Source organism: Thalassophryne amazonica, chromosome 7 (genome assembly GCF_902500255.1).
Source record: "Thalassophryne amazonica chromosome 7, fThaAma1.1, whole genome shotgun sequence".
Taxonomy (NCBI): domain Eukaryota; kingdom Metazoa; phylum Chordata; class Actinopteri; order Batrachoidiformes; family Batrachoididae; genus Thalassophryne; species Thalassophryne amazonica.
In genome coordinates, this window is record NC_047109.1 from 16833829 (window position 1) to 16851093 (window position 17265).

The following is a 17265-nucleotide window of genomic DNA, read 5'->3' on the forward strand; positions in this document are numbered from 1 at the left end:
ACACACACACAAAACAAATCCATTGTGCTGTAAGCCGTCTGGAGGCATGAAGAGCTGTTAGGAGGAAGTTGGAATGAAAAGCTGGGCTAATTTCTGACATGATTGTTTTCGCTGCACTTAGGAAGTACACAGTCTTTTTTTTTTTTTTTTTTGGAAGTACGCACACACCAAACATCTTGTTCGGTCTTCAGCCTCACTCGATGTTTGGTATCAAGTAAATTTAGCCAATAACTACTTCCTTGTTTTTTTGTTTTTGATTTGTTTTGTTTTTTGAGTAACCCCAATGGAACCGGGCTGGAGCTATAAGTTAATTTGGCATATGTTTTACACCAAATGGTCTTTCTTGAAATCAACAAGTAATTGTATCAGATTTTTCTTGAGGTTTTTTTTTTTTGTGAGGCAGATTATTCTAGATTTTGATGGCAGTTCACTGAAAATAAAGAATGTAAACCATTTCATTAGATGTCTCTGAGTTTGATTCTTATTTTATCACCATGCTGTCTTCTTCTCTGATTGCTGATTAGTTTATCGGGATCAAAAGTCAACTTCCACCGCTTGATACAGCCTGACATATTTTTACCTACGTAAGATGGCACCTGTGCAGAGCAATGGGCGTGTCTTTTCTCTGGCGTTTGTCTCCGCCCCTCCCAGCTGTCACGTAGGCTAAACGAGCTGCTGCAAAACGTGACGCAATGCGGAAATGAGTTTTACTGCTCCAGGACACCAAACACCGGTAAATCTGTCACTTTGTAGCTCCTCATTAAAGGTAAATTTGATATTTCCAACACTTCGTACAGATTGTCCAGTTTCTTGTGTTGAATAAAAAGTGAGTCTTAAGCGAATGTCTGAAACACCAAGTTTGATACTTTAATAATAAGACGTCGCAATAATGAGCTTTTGAAGCTAGAATCATTTGCAACAATAATCAAAAGTAATTAATGTTATTAACTCTAGAAAAGTGTATATAGGAGTGTTCTTATTTCTCTGATGGTCAGGCTAAATGTTAAGATATTTCATGCCTGACACTTATGCTGTCAAGTCCACAAGAACATCTTAATATAAATGAAGTTTTGTTTATGGTTGAAAAAAAATCACCTCTAACAACTGACAGAGAAAAACTGTCGAGGTTTCTGACTTTTGTATAAAAATACATTTAAGGAAATAATCCCCTAGATGCAGAAATGAAAAGGAAACATTATGAGCACATTTAAATTCCTGTGTAAATTTGCATAAACTTTTCTTCAAACCAGACAGTTTTTTTTATTTTATTTATTTTTCATTTTACATAATTTTTAGACCAGTTTTTGGGTTTAATGATGGTGAACTGACAGATGGTGATGATCATGTGACCTCCAGCTTCAGACTATCAAAAGTGTGTTACAGTTTACCAAAAAAAAAAAAAATTCTGTTAAATGAGCATGAAGTTTGGGTTTTCGTATATTTAATACAAAATGATAATAATTACTAAAGTAATAATGTATGTTTATATTCTGTGCCTGTATTTGTATTTTTTTTTTCTAATTAAAATCATTCAAAAAATAAATGTATAATAAAAAATTAGTGCTGAAACTTAGAATTGTTATTCTAGTTTCCCAACCTAATTGTACTATTGGAGCTTGGTTCCTGGTAATCTGTCATATTTAAGGTGTTCTGAATCCTTTTCGGTTGCACTGAATCAAAACCATTTTCAGAACCTGGTTGTCTTTGTACGTATGTGAATCCTGAACATGACGAGGCTGATTGCTGGCAGCAGGCGTCAGCAGTGATGAGAGATGTTGTTTTGGCCGTTACTGGTCCCAGAGTGTTACCACAGTGTTGGAAGTTAGATTATTGTACCATGTACTTGGGTGGCGTTCCTATGGACACACACCTAGTGCAAACCTGTCCATGTAAATATTTGCTTTAACTTTGTGCTGACGTTTTGTATCACTGTCTTTTCTGGACAAATATCTGCCTTGTCTCTAAATTATAAAACTCAACCGGGGGTTCTGAAACTTTACTGTTATTGTGCATGCCATGCACAGCAAAATGCCAGTTGCATCAGCCTCAAAACATGCAGTTTAAAGATTAAAAACATGAGAATAAAATATAAGAATAACCGAGAGCAAATGTGCAGTAAGTGTCATTAATTTGCCATGTGATTTATGTGTATCATTGGTGACAGAATATTGCACTGCATTGCATGTTGCACATACTCGTATACCTGCACATATAGCAAGAGCATGATAATAATAATAATAAGAGCATCAGGACACAGTTGTTAGAATATTGCACTAAAATTGTGTATTGCACATTAGAAATCAGAAATGGCCTGTTTGAATATTGCACATTTCCTCTCAGCAAGAGAGCACCAGAAATTTAGAAATGCTCTGAATGTTGTACTAGTATTTCTTCATACTGAGAGTGGCAGAACACCACAAACAGACAGCAGACATACAGTACTTGAGGTCCATCATCATGTGTATGTTTGCTTCCAGCCTTCTCCTCCATGGGGTATTGTTTATGGTTTAGGCCATTGGTGTCCAAACTATTGCAGAAAGGGCAGAGAGGGTGCAGGTTTTCTTTGCAGCCGCTGACTCCAGCAGGTGATTTCACTGATTAACATCACTTTGAGCAGGTGGGATGAGTTCATCAGTGAAATCACTTGCTGGAGTCAGTGGCTGCAAGGAAAACCTGCACCCTCTTGGCCCTTTCTGGAATACTGTACTTTGGACACCACTGGTTTAGGCTCTTGATCTCGTCCCTGAGCATCTCCAGAATTACCGTTGCAATGGTGTATGTGATTGCATTGATCTCTGTGATATTAGCAGTGAAGAAATCGCGCTGTGTTGACTTTTTCTAGCAGCTCATCTGATGGGATGCTTGTTTATTTGTAAGATTACAAAATATGATAAATAAATACAGTTAATAACCATGGGTGGCTCCAGATGATGTTTAGCGTAGACCATGTCGACTCTAGACATGATTCTCATCTGCAGCACAGGTGTCGAGTTGACTGTGTTGCGGTGTTTCGATCTCCAGCGGCGACAGTAGCTTCCTTTGACTGATGTTTGAGCATTGAGCAGCCAGTTCATTTTTAGTCAGTGCGGATGTTGTCTTCTAACAGCCATAGTTCCCACTTTGCGTGTATGTTGTTCCACTGTGTGGGTCTGCGGTTGTAGTAGCACTCCCTTTGTTCCATGGTCTTGGTGTCCATCAGCATCTTGTTCCACTTCCCTGTTTTCCATCAGAATGTCCTGGTTCCCCAACATGTGACATGGACCTTGTTAACCCAGGCAGAAATTCTTGAGTTTGACAAACCATTTGTTGTATTGGCTGTTTGTGTGCTGGTCTCAGGTGAAGAAGCTGGATGTGGTAGTTCTGGGATGTCTGCAGTTGTGAGGCCATTTGGATGTACTGCCAAATTTTTAGAAACAGCACTGAAGGCAGCTAAGGGTAACAAATGAGCATTCAGTTCATGTGCAATTGTGCACTCCTTCAAACCTTGTGACATACATCCATTTTCTATACCTGCTTACTCCAGTTAAGGGTCAGGGATGGGGGGCTTGGAGCCTATTGCAGCAGTCAGAGCGTTGGTTGGGCGAGGTGCACCCTGGACAGGACGCCAGTCTGTTGCAGGGAGACATATAGACAGACAAACACACCTACGGCCAGTTTTCCAGTCCACCTAACCTGTATGTCTTTGGATGTGGGAGGAAGCCGGAGCACGCGGAGGGAACCCACACAGACACGAGGGGGACATGCAAACTCCACACAGAAAGGCCACAGGTGGGAATCGATCCCACAACCTTCTTGCTGTGAGACAACAGTGCTAACCACTAATCCACTGTGCTGCCCAAACTTGTGACATCTGTTTTCTGAACAACATTTAAACAAAATAGCCCTTTGTGTGCATCAAAGAAATTTTAAGAAACAGCATGCATCACCATGCGTGAATATTCACTACAATTGGTTGGGTGCAAAATTACTTGTTGACTTGCCGTTGCCCCCTAGTGTTACCACTTGCTGCATGTATTTTTGTCATCTCAGTGTTGAGTCCTCACGCAATCACCTCGATCTCTATTTCACAAAAGTTTTTTTTTCTCACTCTGTCTTGTTCCGTTATTCCGGTGAGGAACACAAGCAGCATGTGGTTTTTAAAAGGATGATTTGCTACCATATATGGTTAATTCAGGGTGTTTTGAATGTAAATAACCGTGAATGTGCACCAGTATGGTGGTTTAGAACATGTGGAATTTACAGACAGCTGACAGTCACTGATGTGCGTACAGGCTGTATGCACCTGTTGGATAAATACAGATTTTTAAATTAATTAAATTAATTAATTAATTTATTTGTGTGCTTTCACACATACTGAATTTCATTCACACGACATCATTTACAGCATTTTCTACACACAGTTTGATAAATGAGGTCCCTGGTCCTTCATGTATGACCAACCTGCTTCAAACATTATCTATGTGGAGAAACTTGCAAAAGGAACATTCATGCTATTTTCACAAAAGTGTGCCTATAATGACAAAGAACATTTTGGAAAAAAATATGTAATTTTTTCTTCATCTTGGATGCTCAGACCTGCAGTAGAGGGATTTCTGATGTTCATAGTTAAGCAGCAAAACTCGATCTTTATTTTCCAAAAATAAAATTGATCAAGTATTTTTGGGGATTTGTCTTTATTTTGTTACTGCGTCATTCTGTTGCTTTTCCAATGAAATCCTTGTCTAGCTCCGGTGTTAATGGGTTAATACTGACAATATGTCTCTTGAGCAAGTTTCTAGTCGAGTACACAATGACTAAATAATTTATGTTATGGCTTGTTGCATGGGAACATGTACACTCATTTATTGTTTTCTGTTAGACGGTACGTCTCAATTTTGTATGTCATAAAAACTTGCCCCCCAGAGATGACATACCAATGATGCAGGGCATGGAATGTTACTAGTTAAAAGTTAAAATGTAAAAATGTTACAATGTAACAGTTTAGTAACAGTAACAGTAACTATTTTAACAAACAGTTAAAATGTAGTTACTATTTAGTTATCAATTTCTTTGAATGTATTTGATATCAGGACCATTGATGATGCACAGACATGGTGCGTCACGCTCTATAGCATTCCACTTATCACAGAACCAGCCTGGAATTATGCCATGAGTTAGAGTGCACTGTTATTTGGTTCTCACAGTCCATTTTGGTTTGAAAACGTCAAGAAGTAGCTAACAGTTCCAACAAACCTCTCAGTTGTGTACGTCACGTTTTGGTGTCCATGTCACGTTTGTGTATCTCATATTGGAACAGAAATATGGACATGCCATTGGAAGAGTATTAGTTTTAAGGAAGTAGACTAGTATGGTCCAAGAATCGTCAAAAATGCATTTTATTTTATTTTATTTTATTTTTTTGCCTGCGGTGAGGTGATCTGAATGTTGATTCAGCTGTGTCTCCACACTGAGCAGGTGTTAAACTCTGAAACCTCACAGGTTAATACTCCACACAGTACCCTTTAAAATGGTATATTACATTACATATTTCAAGATTCTTTATTATCTACTCTATGGTGGTCAGAATCTGTATGCGTTCCCATGCTACAAGTCAAAATATCATTATTGTCTCTACCATTATCAAGGTGGTCTTTAGTGTTATGTCCACAAAATAACAGAAACAACATTCAAGATTTCAGTCTGTATGGACAGATGGAGTGGGCACATGTACATGGTGTTTGAAATCCTGACTTACAGAGAGAACATGACCAAGTTAAGTGTTCCAGAAGATTCTATAATGATTAATTGAACTAACGGTAAAGACCTTTTGAGAATGCGCAACTTACCCACACATTAGAAGATCTGGAGAACAACGGCCTGTGACGCACGAGGGTGCCACATGATCGATATGACCTTGGACCTTCTTCTGACAGTGCCACCTTGAGGACAGGCTGCGGACTCTGAAATAAATTGCTGGATCATTGGAAGGCATAACGGTCAAGACAACCTACTGAAATGAAATTCGGGACATGGAATTAAAAATTCCAGTATCAGTATTCCAGGATGAAACTTGTCATATCTGTGGCTGACTAGATTATCTACCAATCATTTCATGTTTCAATGAGCTTGAATTAGGTTTTCTAGGTAAAAGAGCTTTTCAATTTGAGCAAAGTCCTGTTTGACAACGTTAACGAAGTGGACATTTGGAGTAAATTTTTTGATACGGTTGCCGAGTCAAGTTTAATTTTTTCCGTTCAGGTGCTTTACTTTTCCCTGCTTGCTTGGCCGAGGCAGCAGTGATGCACACCATGTCTTTACCATCACTGGCACACTTTTGTGAAAGTGGCCCATTCCTACCCAGTTTGTTGAGAATCTGCTCACCCTTTCTCAAGTTATTTCCTTCACAGTCAGAATCCTGAATACCCCTCATGTGCAGGATTTAAAAAAAAGCAATATAGAGGCAGGTTCTGTGTGTGTAAAATTTGATATCGTGATAATTTTTGTGTTGTGGTCTGGTGCAGAGGAAGATGCTGCCAGTGCGGTCACTCGACAGTGATGGCTGCAGGTTCATGCCTCTGGTGGTGCTGGAGCTGGCCTCGGACACCAAAGAGGAAGCCATCGTGTGGCTGCTGGGCAGAATAAGAGACCAGCAGCAGAATGGAGGTAGGCACGGCGGAGGCCAATCACTCCTCGTGAGGTAAACAAGTCCTGATGGTATGTGCGGTTTTAACAGGTGCCGAACTGCTGGTGGAGCAGCTCGGTCCTGGAGCTGCAGCTCTGGAGAAAGAAAATCCAAACGTATTCCTGGTGGGGGCATCGTGGCAGAGGCTGCTCACTGGTGCTGAGGACATGGGACTGTTCAAAGAGTTCCACGACGGCTCCATGAGGACCTTCACCTACACCAACAAACAAAACTTCAAAGACTTTAAAGGTAGTGGCCGGGAAGTGGCTTCAGTTGGAAAAGCAATTACACACAAAGTGAGGGGGTGACGATTAACTCACTCAGTCAGCATTATCACAGTTTTCAGCTGTAGTATTATCGGAACTGTTTTATTGCGAAAGTCAGAGCGGTTTGCTGTTTCTCAGGTGATGGTGATGGCTTCCTCAGCACTGCAGAATGTCAGCTCATCATAAAACATGAGTTGGACACATTACGAGCCAAAGATGAGACCCATGTGCCAGGATATACCCACGCCAAGCTGTACCCCGGGAAATCCATCAGTGAGTTTCTGCACACTTTCCTTTCAGTCTTCTTCTGCTTTGTTTGGCTGTTACCATTGGGGGGCACCACAGCAGATTGTCCATCTCCATCTCTTCCTGTCCTCTGCATCTTCTTGTTCCAACAACCACCTGCATGTCCTCCCATGTCCATAAACCTCTTCATTTCCTCCTGCCTGGCAGCTGCATCCTCAGCATCCTTCTCCTGATATACCCTCTTCACCTCCCTTCCAGTGTCATCTGTAAACCAGCTTTCTGTGATGTTCATGAATTCTCAATCAAATGACTGCATTTATATAGCCCTTTTCCATCTGCATCAGATGCTCACAGCGCTTTACAGAAATGCCTCACATTCACCCCGATGTCAGGGTGCTGCCATTAAGGGGCACTCACTACACACTGGGAGCAACTAAGGGATTAAGGACCTTGCCCAAGGTTCCTTGGTGATTTTCGGGTCAGGCTGGGATTTGAACCAAGTATCCTCTGGTTTCAAGCCCAAAGCTTAACCACGAGACCATCACCTCCCCACAATAAAAAAGAATTTAGATTAAAGGGACACATAGAAAGCCGCTGAAAAACTGGCTTTTGTTTAAAGACATTTACGTATGCTGTAGTGTTGAAGGATGGAACATTTTACTCGCTGATCTATAGTCATATCCGTTTCATCACCAAGATTCAACAATTTCTCCAACCAATTAAAGCCACACCGATGGATTTTTGGGGGCTGATACAGATTTTACAGTATCAAAAATTTACAATGCTGACATATAGATGAAAATGATGCATTGAGTCCCAGCATTTATTATCAAACCCTTGTGACAAAGAAATGTAATTGAGGCAACCAACAGATGCTACCTTCACTCTGATTGACAGTCACTGTGTTGCATCACTCAGCATTTTCATAAAATAAACTTTACCTATTTTGACCCTGCCTAGCTGGCAGCATAGCCAGCATTTGTATCTTGTTGCCATAAAACACCCACTCTGGTTAAAAATCAACAGCAGCTAGTTGCTCTGCCGCTGTCTCTTGTAGCTAATGGGACCAAGGGATGATGGGGGTTCCAGTCGGCCTTAAACAATATTGTAAACAATGGTGCCCTTTGCTTGAGAAACTCTGTAATAACACCATTTCCAACTGCCAAAGTGTTTTTTTTTTGTTTTTTTTTTTGGTAACAAAATTTTCACATTAGCAAAATAAACAAAACAAAAAACCCCCACCATAACGCAGATACCAATAAAATCATGAAAGGCTCATATTGGCTGATATTATCAGGCAACTGATACATTGGTTGAGCACCACAACCAATGTTTTCATAAAGATTCACAAATGATTACATCATAACTTCTGCAAAATAATAACGGCTCAATAAATGTTGGCAAAAACATAAAATTCCTTCAAGAATGTAAAATATCACTTTTTTATTAAAGAAATGACACACATAAAATAAATAATTTATCCTCCAGTTGTTAAGATGCCAGTTGAACATAAATGTTTTTGTCCGTCAGCATCACTCCTGTTTTAAAAAAAAGAAAAGAAACTTCAAGCTGAAGATGTCAAACTGCAGATCAGCTTCTTTTGATGAATTCTGATGATATTAATGCTCAAAGTTTGGAAAATCTGAGGTTGGAGGATGGACATCAAGAATTGTGAGGAAAGAAGGATGAAGGAAAGAATTTGGTTTGATGTCAGGAGCAAATTTATCAGCATTTCAGACAAAAAACCCAAAGGCTCCTATCTGGTGTTTTCTGATTTGGATAAAGTTTCATGGTGACACATCAAGAAGTTTGGATATGCATGAGAGAGAAAGACCAGTGAAGTGTCTCAGGATTTTTCTGGGCAAGGACTCAGGAATAGACTAGATTCCAGATAGCCGGCCTGTACCAAGAGCTTCTTTAAGCTCTGCCTTTTTGACCTGGTTCAGTTCAGTTTATTTATGCCAAATCACAATATAGCTGCAGCAATGTGCTATGCACCAGCAAGGTTTAAACCTGATCCAGCCCATGAGCAAGTGCATTGGCAACAGTGGTTTAAAAAAAAAGTCCCTCAGACATTTTGACAATTGTAAGGAAGTTCAAGTGGACCAGACTCAGTGGGGACCATCTGCTTTGGTCAAAAACAAAACAATGGATGTGACTTCATCATGACATGACTTCTACCAATCAATCATAAACATTTTGCTGATCAATATAAACATTAGACCATCTCTCTAACCCTACTGGTTGAAGAGATATAGGAGAAAATGTTCTTCACATCGTGTTTTTGTTGATCTTGACCTTTTGATCGATCCTGTCCAAAAGCTTCACTGCTTTGGAGACTCACAGGGTAATGAAATAAAGCAAAAGTACAACACAGAATTATCAGAAGATACAGCGATAGAAATGTTGCAGTTAATCAACCGTATAGAGTCGAATTCACAACAACGTATTACCAAAGAATATTCAGGATGTGATGACCAGAGTCCCGGCAAAACAGCGTGTGCTCGTCAATCAGTGATTTCATCGATGCCAGATGAACTAGCAACATTTATCATTCCCTCAAAAAAAACAAAAAACAAAACAAAGTCTTCCACGTGGCTGAGTGTAACGCTTTCTCGTCTTTGGAGACTTTCTTGGGGTAGGTGGTTTTTCATGTTGCAATAAAAGATATTGGTGAGGATTCGTGTTTCCGTCTCTCTGTGGCAGCAGAATTAAGCCACCTCTCCACTGCTGCTACTGCTGCCTTCACTCTGTGCATTATTCTCTTTGTCTCTGCAGCTGCATTATGAAGACAATAAATATGCAAATGCAGCACAATATTCTCGGAGTGAGATAAGAAAGCAGTGAAGTTGGCGGCTGGATGGGGCGCCTCCATTTAGCGCCTGGATTTGACGAGTCCTTTTAAGCAGAATGCAGTCATTTACCAGAAATGATGCCCTCAAATAGCAGATAAAACAATAGTCTGCTTGTATTTAGTCATTTTATGAGACAATGGGAATAATTTTTGTGTAGATAGTGTAATTACAGTAGCTGCCTTCATAATTGCTACCATGCCCTTATATTAGATAATTAAGCTGCTTGTTTATTTAGTGGAAACATGACTGTAGGCAAACTCAAGGCTTAAAACTGCAGCAGTGTTTTAGTTTAGTTTTAGTTTCAGCTCGTGCAGCGTTCAGGTGTCATTCCAAAGTGGGAAAGTGTTGTCTGTATATTTATGCTTTGGTTTATTACCAGGATTACTTCAATGTATGTTAATGTCTTTATTTATTTAGTTGTTTTTAAATCTTGCCATACCATACCAACTTTATTTATAAAGCACTTTCACACAGCCACTGCTGACACATCCATTAAAACACATTTAAATAAATACATAAGAAGTACAATTTAAAAACTAAGTCTCACTGGAGCCGAAAGCCAAGGAGAACAAATAGGTTTTTAAATGAACTTTAAAAATGAAAATCTCACAGACAAGGGCAAGCTGTTCCATAGTTTTGGAGCAGCAATAGAGAAGGCCCTGTTCCCTCTGAGCTTCCTTCTGGATCTCGGTACTTCGGGGAGCAGCTGGTCAGCTGACCTAATAGACCGACATGGTAGATAAGGATGAAGAAGCTCAGAGAGGTAAGGCGGGGCAACAATGTGAAGAGATTTAAATACGAACATAAGAATTTTAAAATGTACTCTGGACTTGCTGGGGGATTTGGGGTTGGGGGTGGGGCTTGGGGGTTCTGCTTCCCATTGCTGCCAGTTGGCGCCGTGGGCTTCCGGGGGGGTTGGGTCGGGTGCTGGCCTGCACTCCCTTCAGCTCCTCCCTTGCTAGGTGTGGGTGCGCCTCTGTGCCTGGGGGGGGGGGGGGGGGCTGGGCGGCTGGCCGGCCTGCCGATGGGAACCCGGGTGCCGCGCCGCGGGCCTTCTGGTCCCTTTGGTGGTGGTGGGGGGGGGGGGGGGGGGGCGTGAGAGCTTGGCGGCCATCGTTCCTTTTCAGTTGGGTCTGTCCGCTCTGCCGTTGGTGGGTTGGGGTACGGTGCCTGGGCGGGGGGTGGTGCCTCTCCTCAGGGCTTGGGTGTACGTGGCCCCCCGTGCCCCAGCCTCTCCCTCCGGGTTTGTGGGGCCTGCCTGTCTCCCCTCGGCTCCTCGGCTGCCCCTGCCACTCTGGTGTCCCATCCTGCACCTTCCCTGGTTCGGGGACCCCTGGGCGGGGTGGCCCATCCATCTGCGGCTCCCTGGCCCCCTGTCCCCCCTGTTGGTTTGCTCCTCCCTGGCCTCCGGTGCTCCTCCGGGGCTGCCCACCTCCCCCCGTCCCATGGTTTCCCTTGCGCCTCTGCCAGATCTGTGGTTGGGCTGGGGGCCCAGTGGGGCCGGTGTATGTGGCCTCCTCCCCTCGCTGCGCCTCTCCTTCTGCCTGCTGCTTGGGGTTGGGCCTCACATGTCACACCCTTTTAATGCACTTCACCAGGTTAGCACCTACATGCACACCATATTTGGTTGTAAGTAGCACATTGTAGGGTTCACATAGATTTGCGGTAGGGTGTTGGGGATGGGTTTGCGGGGCAGTCTGTGGCGCAGCTGTGCGCTGCAGCCTTCCACTGCGATCTCCATCCGCCACTCCTGCCTTGCAATTTTAATGCACACACCTTACTTCTACATGTTTAGTAAACACCTTCACCAATTTAGAGTCAGGGTCACTAGGTGGTGGTGGGTTTGCAGGGCAGGCTGTGGCACAGTGGTGTGCCATGGCCACCCATGGCAGTCTGCCACCTGCCATCGCTTGCCATGCGTTCCGGCGCCGTCGGGCCGCTCCCCTGTTGGTTTGCTGTGCTGCCCGGTGGCTACGGGGGCTGACTTTCCTGGCCCCGTGCCCTTCCACTGCCCCTTTTCTCCTGGCTCCCCCGGGGCCCTGCGTCCTGGACCCACTTCCGTCGTCACTCGCGGCCGGCCGCGTGGCTTCTGACGTACCGGAGTGGTCCATGTCATATGGTAAGGTTCTGTACTCTTGTCTTGGCCCAACACACCAGCCACAGTAGTGATCGGATATTTAGCTGTGATCTGGGTCTCTGTGTGTGGATGGTTGTGTGTTTGTGGCTATCACCACAATTCGGTTTTTGGGTGCTCTTAAGGGGATTAACACTATGGTGTTCTAGATTAGGGTATGAATGCTCACTAATTAGACAGCAGACTGTTGCTGTCACTGTTCATGTGCGGTTGTTTGTCATGGTATGTTGTATTGTCGGGGTCCCATCTCCTCTGTGTCTCACGTCACCACTTGTCTCTAGATCTTGTCTGTCTTTGTGTTGTTTTGGTGGTCTGCCCTTCCTGATAGAAGTTGTCCGTTGGCTTTGAGTAGGATGTTGTAGGCTGATCGGGAAGGGCGGATGGGCGTCTCACACACACACACACACCACATTCACTCACGCACTACATACCTTCTGTCTTGCAAGAATAAATTGCATATATGGGTATTAATGTTTATAAATGGTTCTGCCAGTGTGGCATTTACCATTACTATATATGCAGACAGGGGAAAAAAAATGTACTCTAAAACATACAGGCAGCCATTGAAGTGAGGCCAACACAGGAGGTATATGATCTCACTTTCGAGTTCCTGTCAAAAGTCGTGCAGCAGCATTTTTAACCAACTGCAGATGCCTGAGTGACTCCCACATAAAGTGCACTACAATAATCCAGCTGAGATGAAATAGAAGCATGGATCACTGTTTCAAAGTGCTGTCTAGACAAAAGATTTCACAGCTGCTAACTGCCGTAAATGATAAAAAAACGGACTTAACCACAGCTTTAATTTGGCTGTCTAATTCAAAATCACTGTCCACCTTAAAACCAAGCTCATTAATAACAGGTCTAAAATAAACCTCCAAAGGTCCTAAGGCAACGAAGGAGGACTCACAGGAGCCACTGGGTCCAAACACCATCACCTGTTTTCTTTTCATTAAAATTTTGAAAGCTCAAGGCCAACCAAGCTTTAATGTCCTCTAGGCATACCAAGAGCTGTTTTATGGAACTGACATCATTTTGCTCTAAGGGGAGATAAATTTGGCAATCATCAGCATAGCCTTGAAATGAAATCCCATGCCGTCTAAGGATGGAACCCACAAGGCAGTAAATACAATGAAAAATGTAGTGGCCCTAGAATCAAACCCTGTGAGACTCCACATAACACTGAAGCTGCAGTTGATTCCGAACCATGAATATGCACAGAAAAGGTTCTGTCTACCAGCTAAGACCTGAACCATTCAAGTGCAATCCTACCGATACCCACTAAGTGATATAATCGAGATAATAAAATGTTATGGTCCACTGTATCGAAGGCAGCAGTTAAATCAAGCAAAACCAAAACAACGTGGTTGCCAGAATCACACACAAGAAGGATGTAATTAAAAACCCTTATTAAAGCAGACACTATGCTATGAAGGGTTTTAAAAACCTGACTGAAAAACTTATATGATGCCGTTCTAATCTAAAAAGTGCTTCAAATGACAAAAAACAATTTTTCTCTATAACCCTTGAAAGAAAAGGCAACTTGGAAATGGGCCTATAGTTAGCCAGCACTGTGTGATCAAGGCCAGGTTTCTTAAGCAGTGGCTGCACCACTCACTGCATGTTTAAAATTAGCAGGACCACACCGGAGGACAGACTGCAATTTGCAATGGAAAGAACTAACTGCCCTACACTAGCTAAAATTTATTTAAAAAATCATGGAGGGACAGGATCACGTGGGGAACCTGAAGGTTTTATACGGCCAACGACATCCTCTAAATGTGAAAGAGTCACAGACTCAAACTGAGTAAAAACAGCAGAGCGAGGGACTGAAACAGAGGGGTCAGAATCAGGAGCTGTGATAAGAGCCCTGATGTTGGCAACCTTTGAAATAAAAAAAAAAAAAATGCAGAAAGTTATTGCACATATCAGGAGAAGCATCCAAACAGACATTCTGTGAAACACTTAGTACAGAGTCAATAGTGTTAAATAACACGTGGATTATGCCTGTTGGAGGAAATAATATTTGCAAAATATTCCCTTTTTGCCTCTTTAACTGCACTGCCAGCAGTCTTTTAAAAACTGAAGAGACATCTTCACTGATGACGTGTCCAAGTATCACCGGGAAGGTGTATTCAACTTCTATTCCACCTGGCTCAGCCAGTGACCTCCAGGAAAGTCTGGATGACACCCATGAAGAGTGGCGACAGCTGGAGAGACGGCAGCCAGCTCAGAAAGACGGCAACTGGGGCAGGAAGGGCTAGCCCCCGACCTGCAGCTCCCGAGAGGGAGCACTCAACCACCCAGCTACGAAGAACCTCAAAGAAAGATACCCCCAGGGATGCCCGAGTGGGGGCAGCATGAGCATCCCAGTCAGACGGGCAAGGACCCAAGTAAACAGACAATGGATTACGAACGCAGTCTGTATTTGCGGCACGGTCTGCAAAAACCACAAAGGCCTGAAGAACCACCAGGCAGAGCTGGTCTACCTCAGGAGGAACCAAGTGGAGCAATGTTCAGATTGCATTTATATAGCGCTTTTCCATCTGCATCAGATGCTCAAAGCGCTTTACAATAATGCCTCACATTCACCCCAATGTTAGGATGCTGCCATACAAGGCGCTCACTACACACCGGGAGCAATAGCGGATTAAAGACCTTGCCCAAGGGCCCTTAGTGATTTTCCAGTCAGGCTGGGATTTGAACCGAGGATCTTCTGGTCTCAAGCCCAACGCCTTAACCACTAGACCATCACCTCCCCTATTGGCACAACAGTCCCTGTTGCTCTGACTACAGAACCTGGTGAGAGAGATGAGGTGACAAAGCCAGAATCACCCCCCAGTAATTGGAACCTCCAAGCAACACTAGTCCCCCACCTCCCCAAGCATGGAACCAGTGCAGCAAAGCGTGGTGTAGCCTGCCACAAACAAGTGGCTAAAGCTGGATGAAGATGTAGACAAGTGCCTAGAAATTATTTTGAAGGGCAACTCCAGACTGTGTGCACCATGATAATGGACATGGGAGCAGAGCAGTTTGATATCGAACAAAGGCGAGGAGCAAGCAAGCTGACAAAGCTTAACCGTTGAGCCATCTGAGACAAGAGCTAAAAATCCTTGAGACATCAGTACAAGGCGGCTCAGGAAGGTGAGAGAACTGCTCTGATAGAACTCACGAACATCATAACGAAGAGGCTCATCTCGCTGATGAGGGCGAAACTGCACTGAAGGAAGGGCGAGACGGGAGGAGCTTTTATTGGCAATCCCTTCGGCTTCACCAAGGGATTGGTGACCAGAGGCGAAGTGGTCATCTCACTTGCTCTGTAGAGGAGATCCAAAATCATCTCCAGGCCACCTTCAGTGACAAGAGCTTGGGCCTTGTAGAGAACTTTTCGCACCGGCAGAACCAGTGCCCAATTCAACTGCACCAAACCCACCCTGATGGAGGTAAAAGAAGCTGTCAGAGCTTGAAGATCTAGCTCTCCTCCCAGCCCTACCAGTGTACCCTGCAAAGTTTTACAAGCAGTGTCCACCGCTCCTCAGATGTCTCTGGAAGATCCTGAAGGTAATCTGGCGGAGAGGGAAAGTTGCTGCTCAGTGGAGGCATGCTGAGGGTGTCTGGATACTGTAAGAAGAAGACTCTTGCAGCATTGAGCATTTTCCAATCACCTTGCTGCTCAGTGCTGAGAGCAAGGTCTTCTTCAAGATGTACCAATGACTGACAGACTTCCTTTTGAAGAACACCTACCACCTTGGTTCAAAAGGAGGGAGTCCCAGGAGTACAAGGATGCCTGTAGCATACAGGAATGGTGACGTAGCTGATCCTGGGAGGTTAGAGAGAGCAAGGGAGATCTGGCAGCTCTCTGGCTTGATCTAACCAACGACTATGGCTCTAACCCACACAAGCTCCTCGAAACCGCACTCGTAAAACACCATGTTCCAGACAAGACGCAGCCTTATCAAGGATTACTACAGCAACTTCAGTGCATGAGTCTCCTCAGGCCAAGTAACATTTGCCTGGCACTGCCTCAGAAAGGGCATAATCACTGGCTGCACGATCTCAATGCCACTCTTCTCACTAGCTATGAATATGATTGCCAAGTTCTCCACGATGGAATGCAGAGGGGCCAAGTCAAGATCTGGAACGTGTTAGCCCCACATAAGAGCCTTTATGGACGACTTACAGTCATGACAACATCAGTTCCAGGGTGCAGGTGGCTCCTTCAGGGACTCGAATGGCTCATCCAGTGGGCAAGAATGAGCTTCAAGCCTGAAAAGTCCAGGTCCTTAGTCCTGAAGAAAGGCAAAGTGACCGACCAGTTTCACGTTGCCCTGGGAGGGATCAGAATTCCATGAGTGACTGAAAAACCTGTCAAGACCTTGGGCAAGAGCTTTGACAGTTCCCTGAAGGACTCGGCAGCCATTAAAAAAAAACAAGTGCGTCCTGGCAACCTGGCTCACCACCACCATCGATAAGTCTGGTCTCTCATGGAAATTTAAAGCCTGGATATAGCAGCATGGAGTCCTGCCAAGAATACTCTGGCCCATGTTGGTCTACAAGGTACCAATAACTATGATAGAGGTACTAGAGAAGTCCATCAGCTAGTTTCTCAGGAGATGGGTGGGGCTCCCTCTGTCCTTGAGCAGCTTCACTCTGTATGGCCGTTCCACCAAACTGCAGCTCCCTTTCAGTGGTGTAACGGAGGAGTTCAAAATCACTGGCTACAGACAGGTAATGATGTACAGGGACTCTGCAGATGTCAAAGTCACATCAGCAGAAATTCTTGTGAAGACCGGAAGAAAATGGCAGGCACAGGAGGCCATCAACAGAGCTGAAGCCCAACTAAGGCACAAAAAGCTGGTGGACTCCATTGCAATGGGGCGACCAGGTCTTGGTTGCTTCCCAAAGGCACAGTATGACCGGGCCCATGGAAAGGAGAAGTGTCAGCTGGTTCAGGACAAGAATTGAGCTGAGGTCAAGGAAGAGTGATGCAGCAAGATGGTTGGCATATCCAAGCAAGAGGCGTGGATGAGGATGTCCACCATGGAGCATGCAGAATCCCATAAGATCACCTGGGCAGAGCTTTGAAGAGTGGAGCCATCGTGA

The 17265-nt window shown here is 43.9% G+C and overlaps 1 protein-coding gene across 2 annotated transcripts in view; it reads left to right on the top strand.

Annotated features, from left to right (window-relative positions):
- Positions 1-675: 675 nt before the first annotated feature.
- ano10a (anoctamin 10a) overlaps positions 676-17265 on the top strand; it is a 66377-nt gene continuing 49787 nt past the window's right edge. Inside the window, exons 1-4 of one of the 2 annotated variants that reach the window (XM_034173904.1) lie at positions 676-733; positions 6501-6642; positions 6713-6910; positions 7066-7200. In XM_034173904.1, coding sequence (XP_034029795.1) covers positions 701-733; positions 6501-6642; positions 6713-6910; positions 7066-7200 — 508 coding nt within the window. In that variant the 5' untranslated portion in view covers positions 676-700. Of the gene's footprint in view, positions 767-6500; positions 6643-6712; positions 6911-7065; positions 7201-17265 lie in introns of both variants that reach the window. The other variant, XM_034173903.1, reaches the window with a different exon arrangement.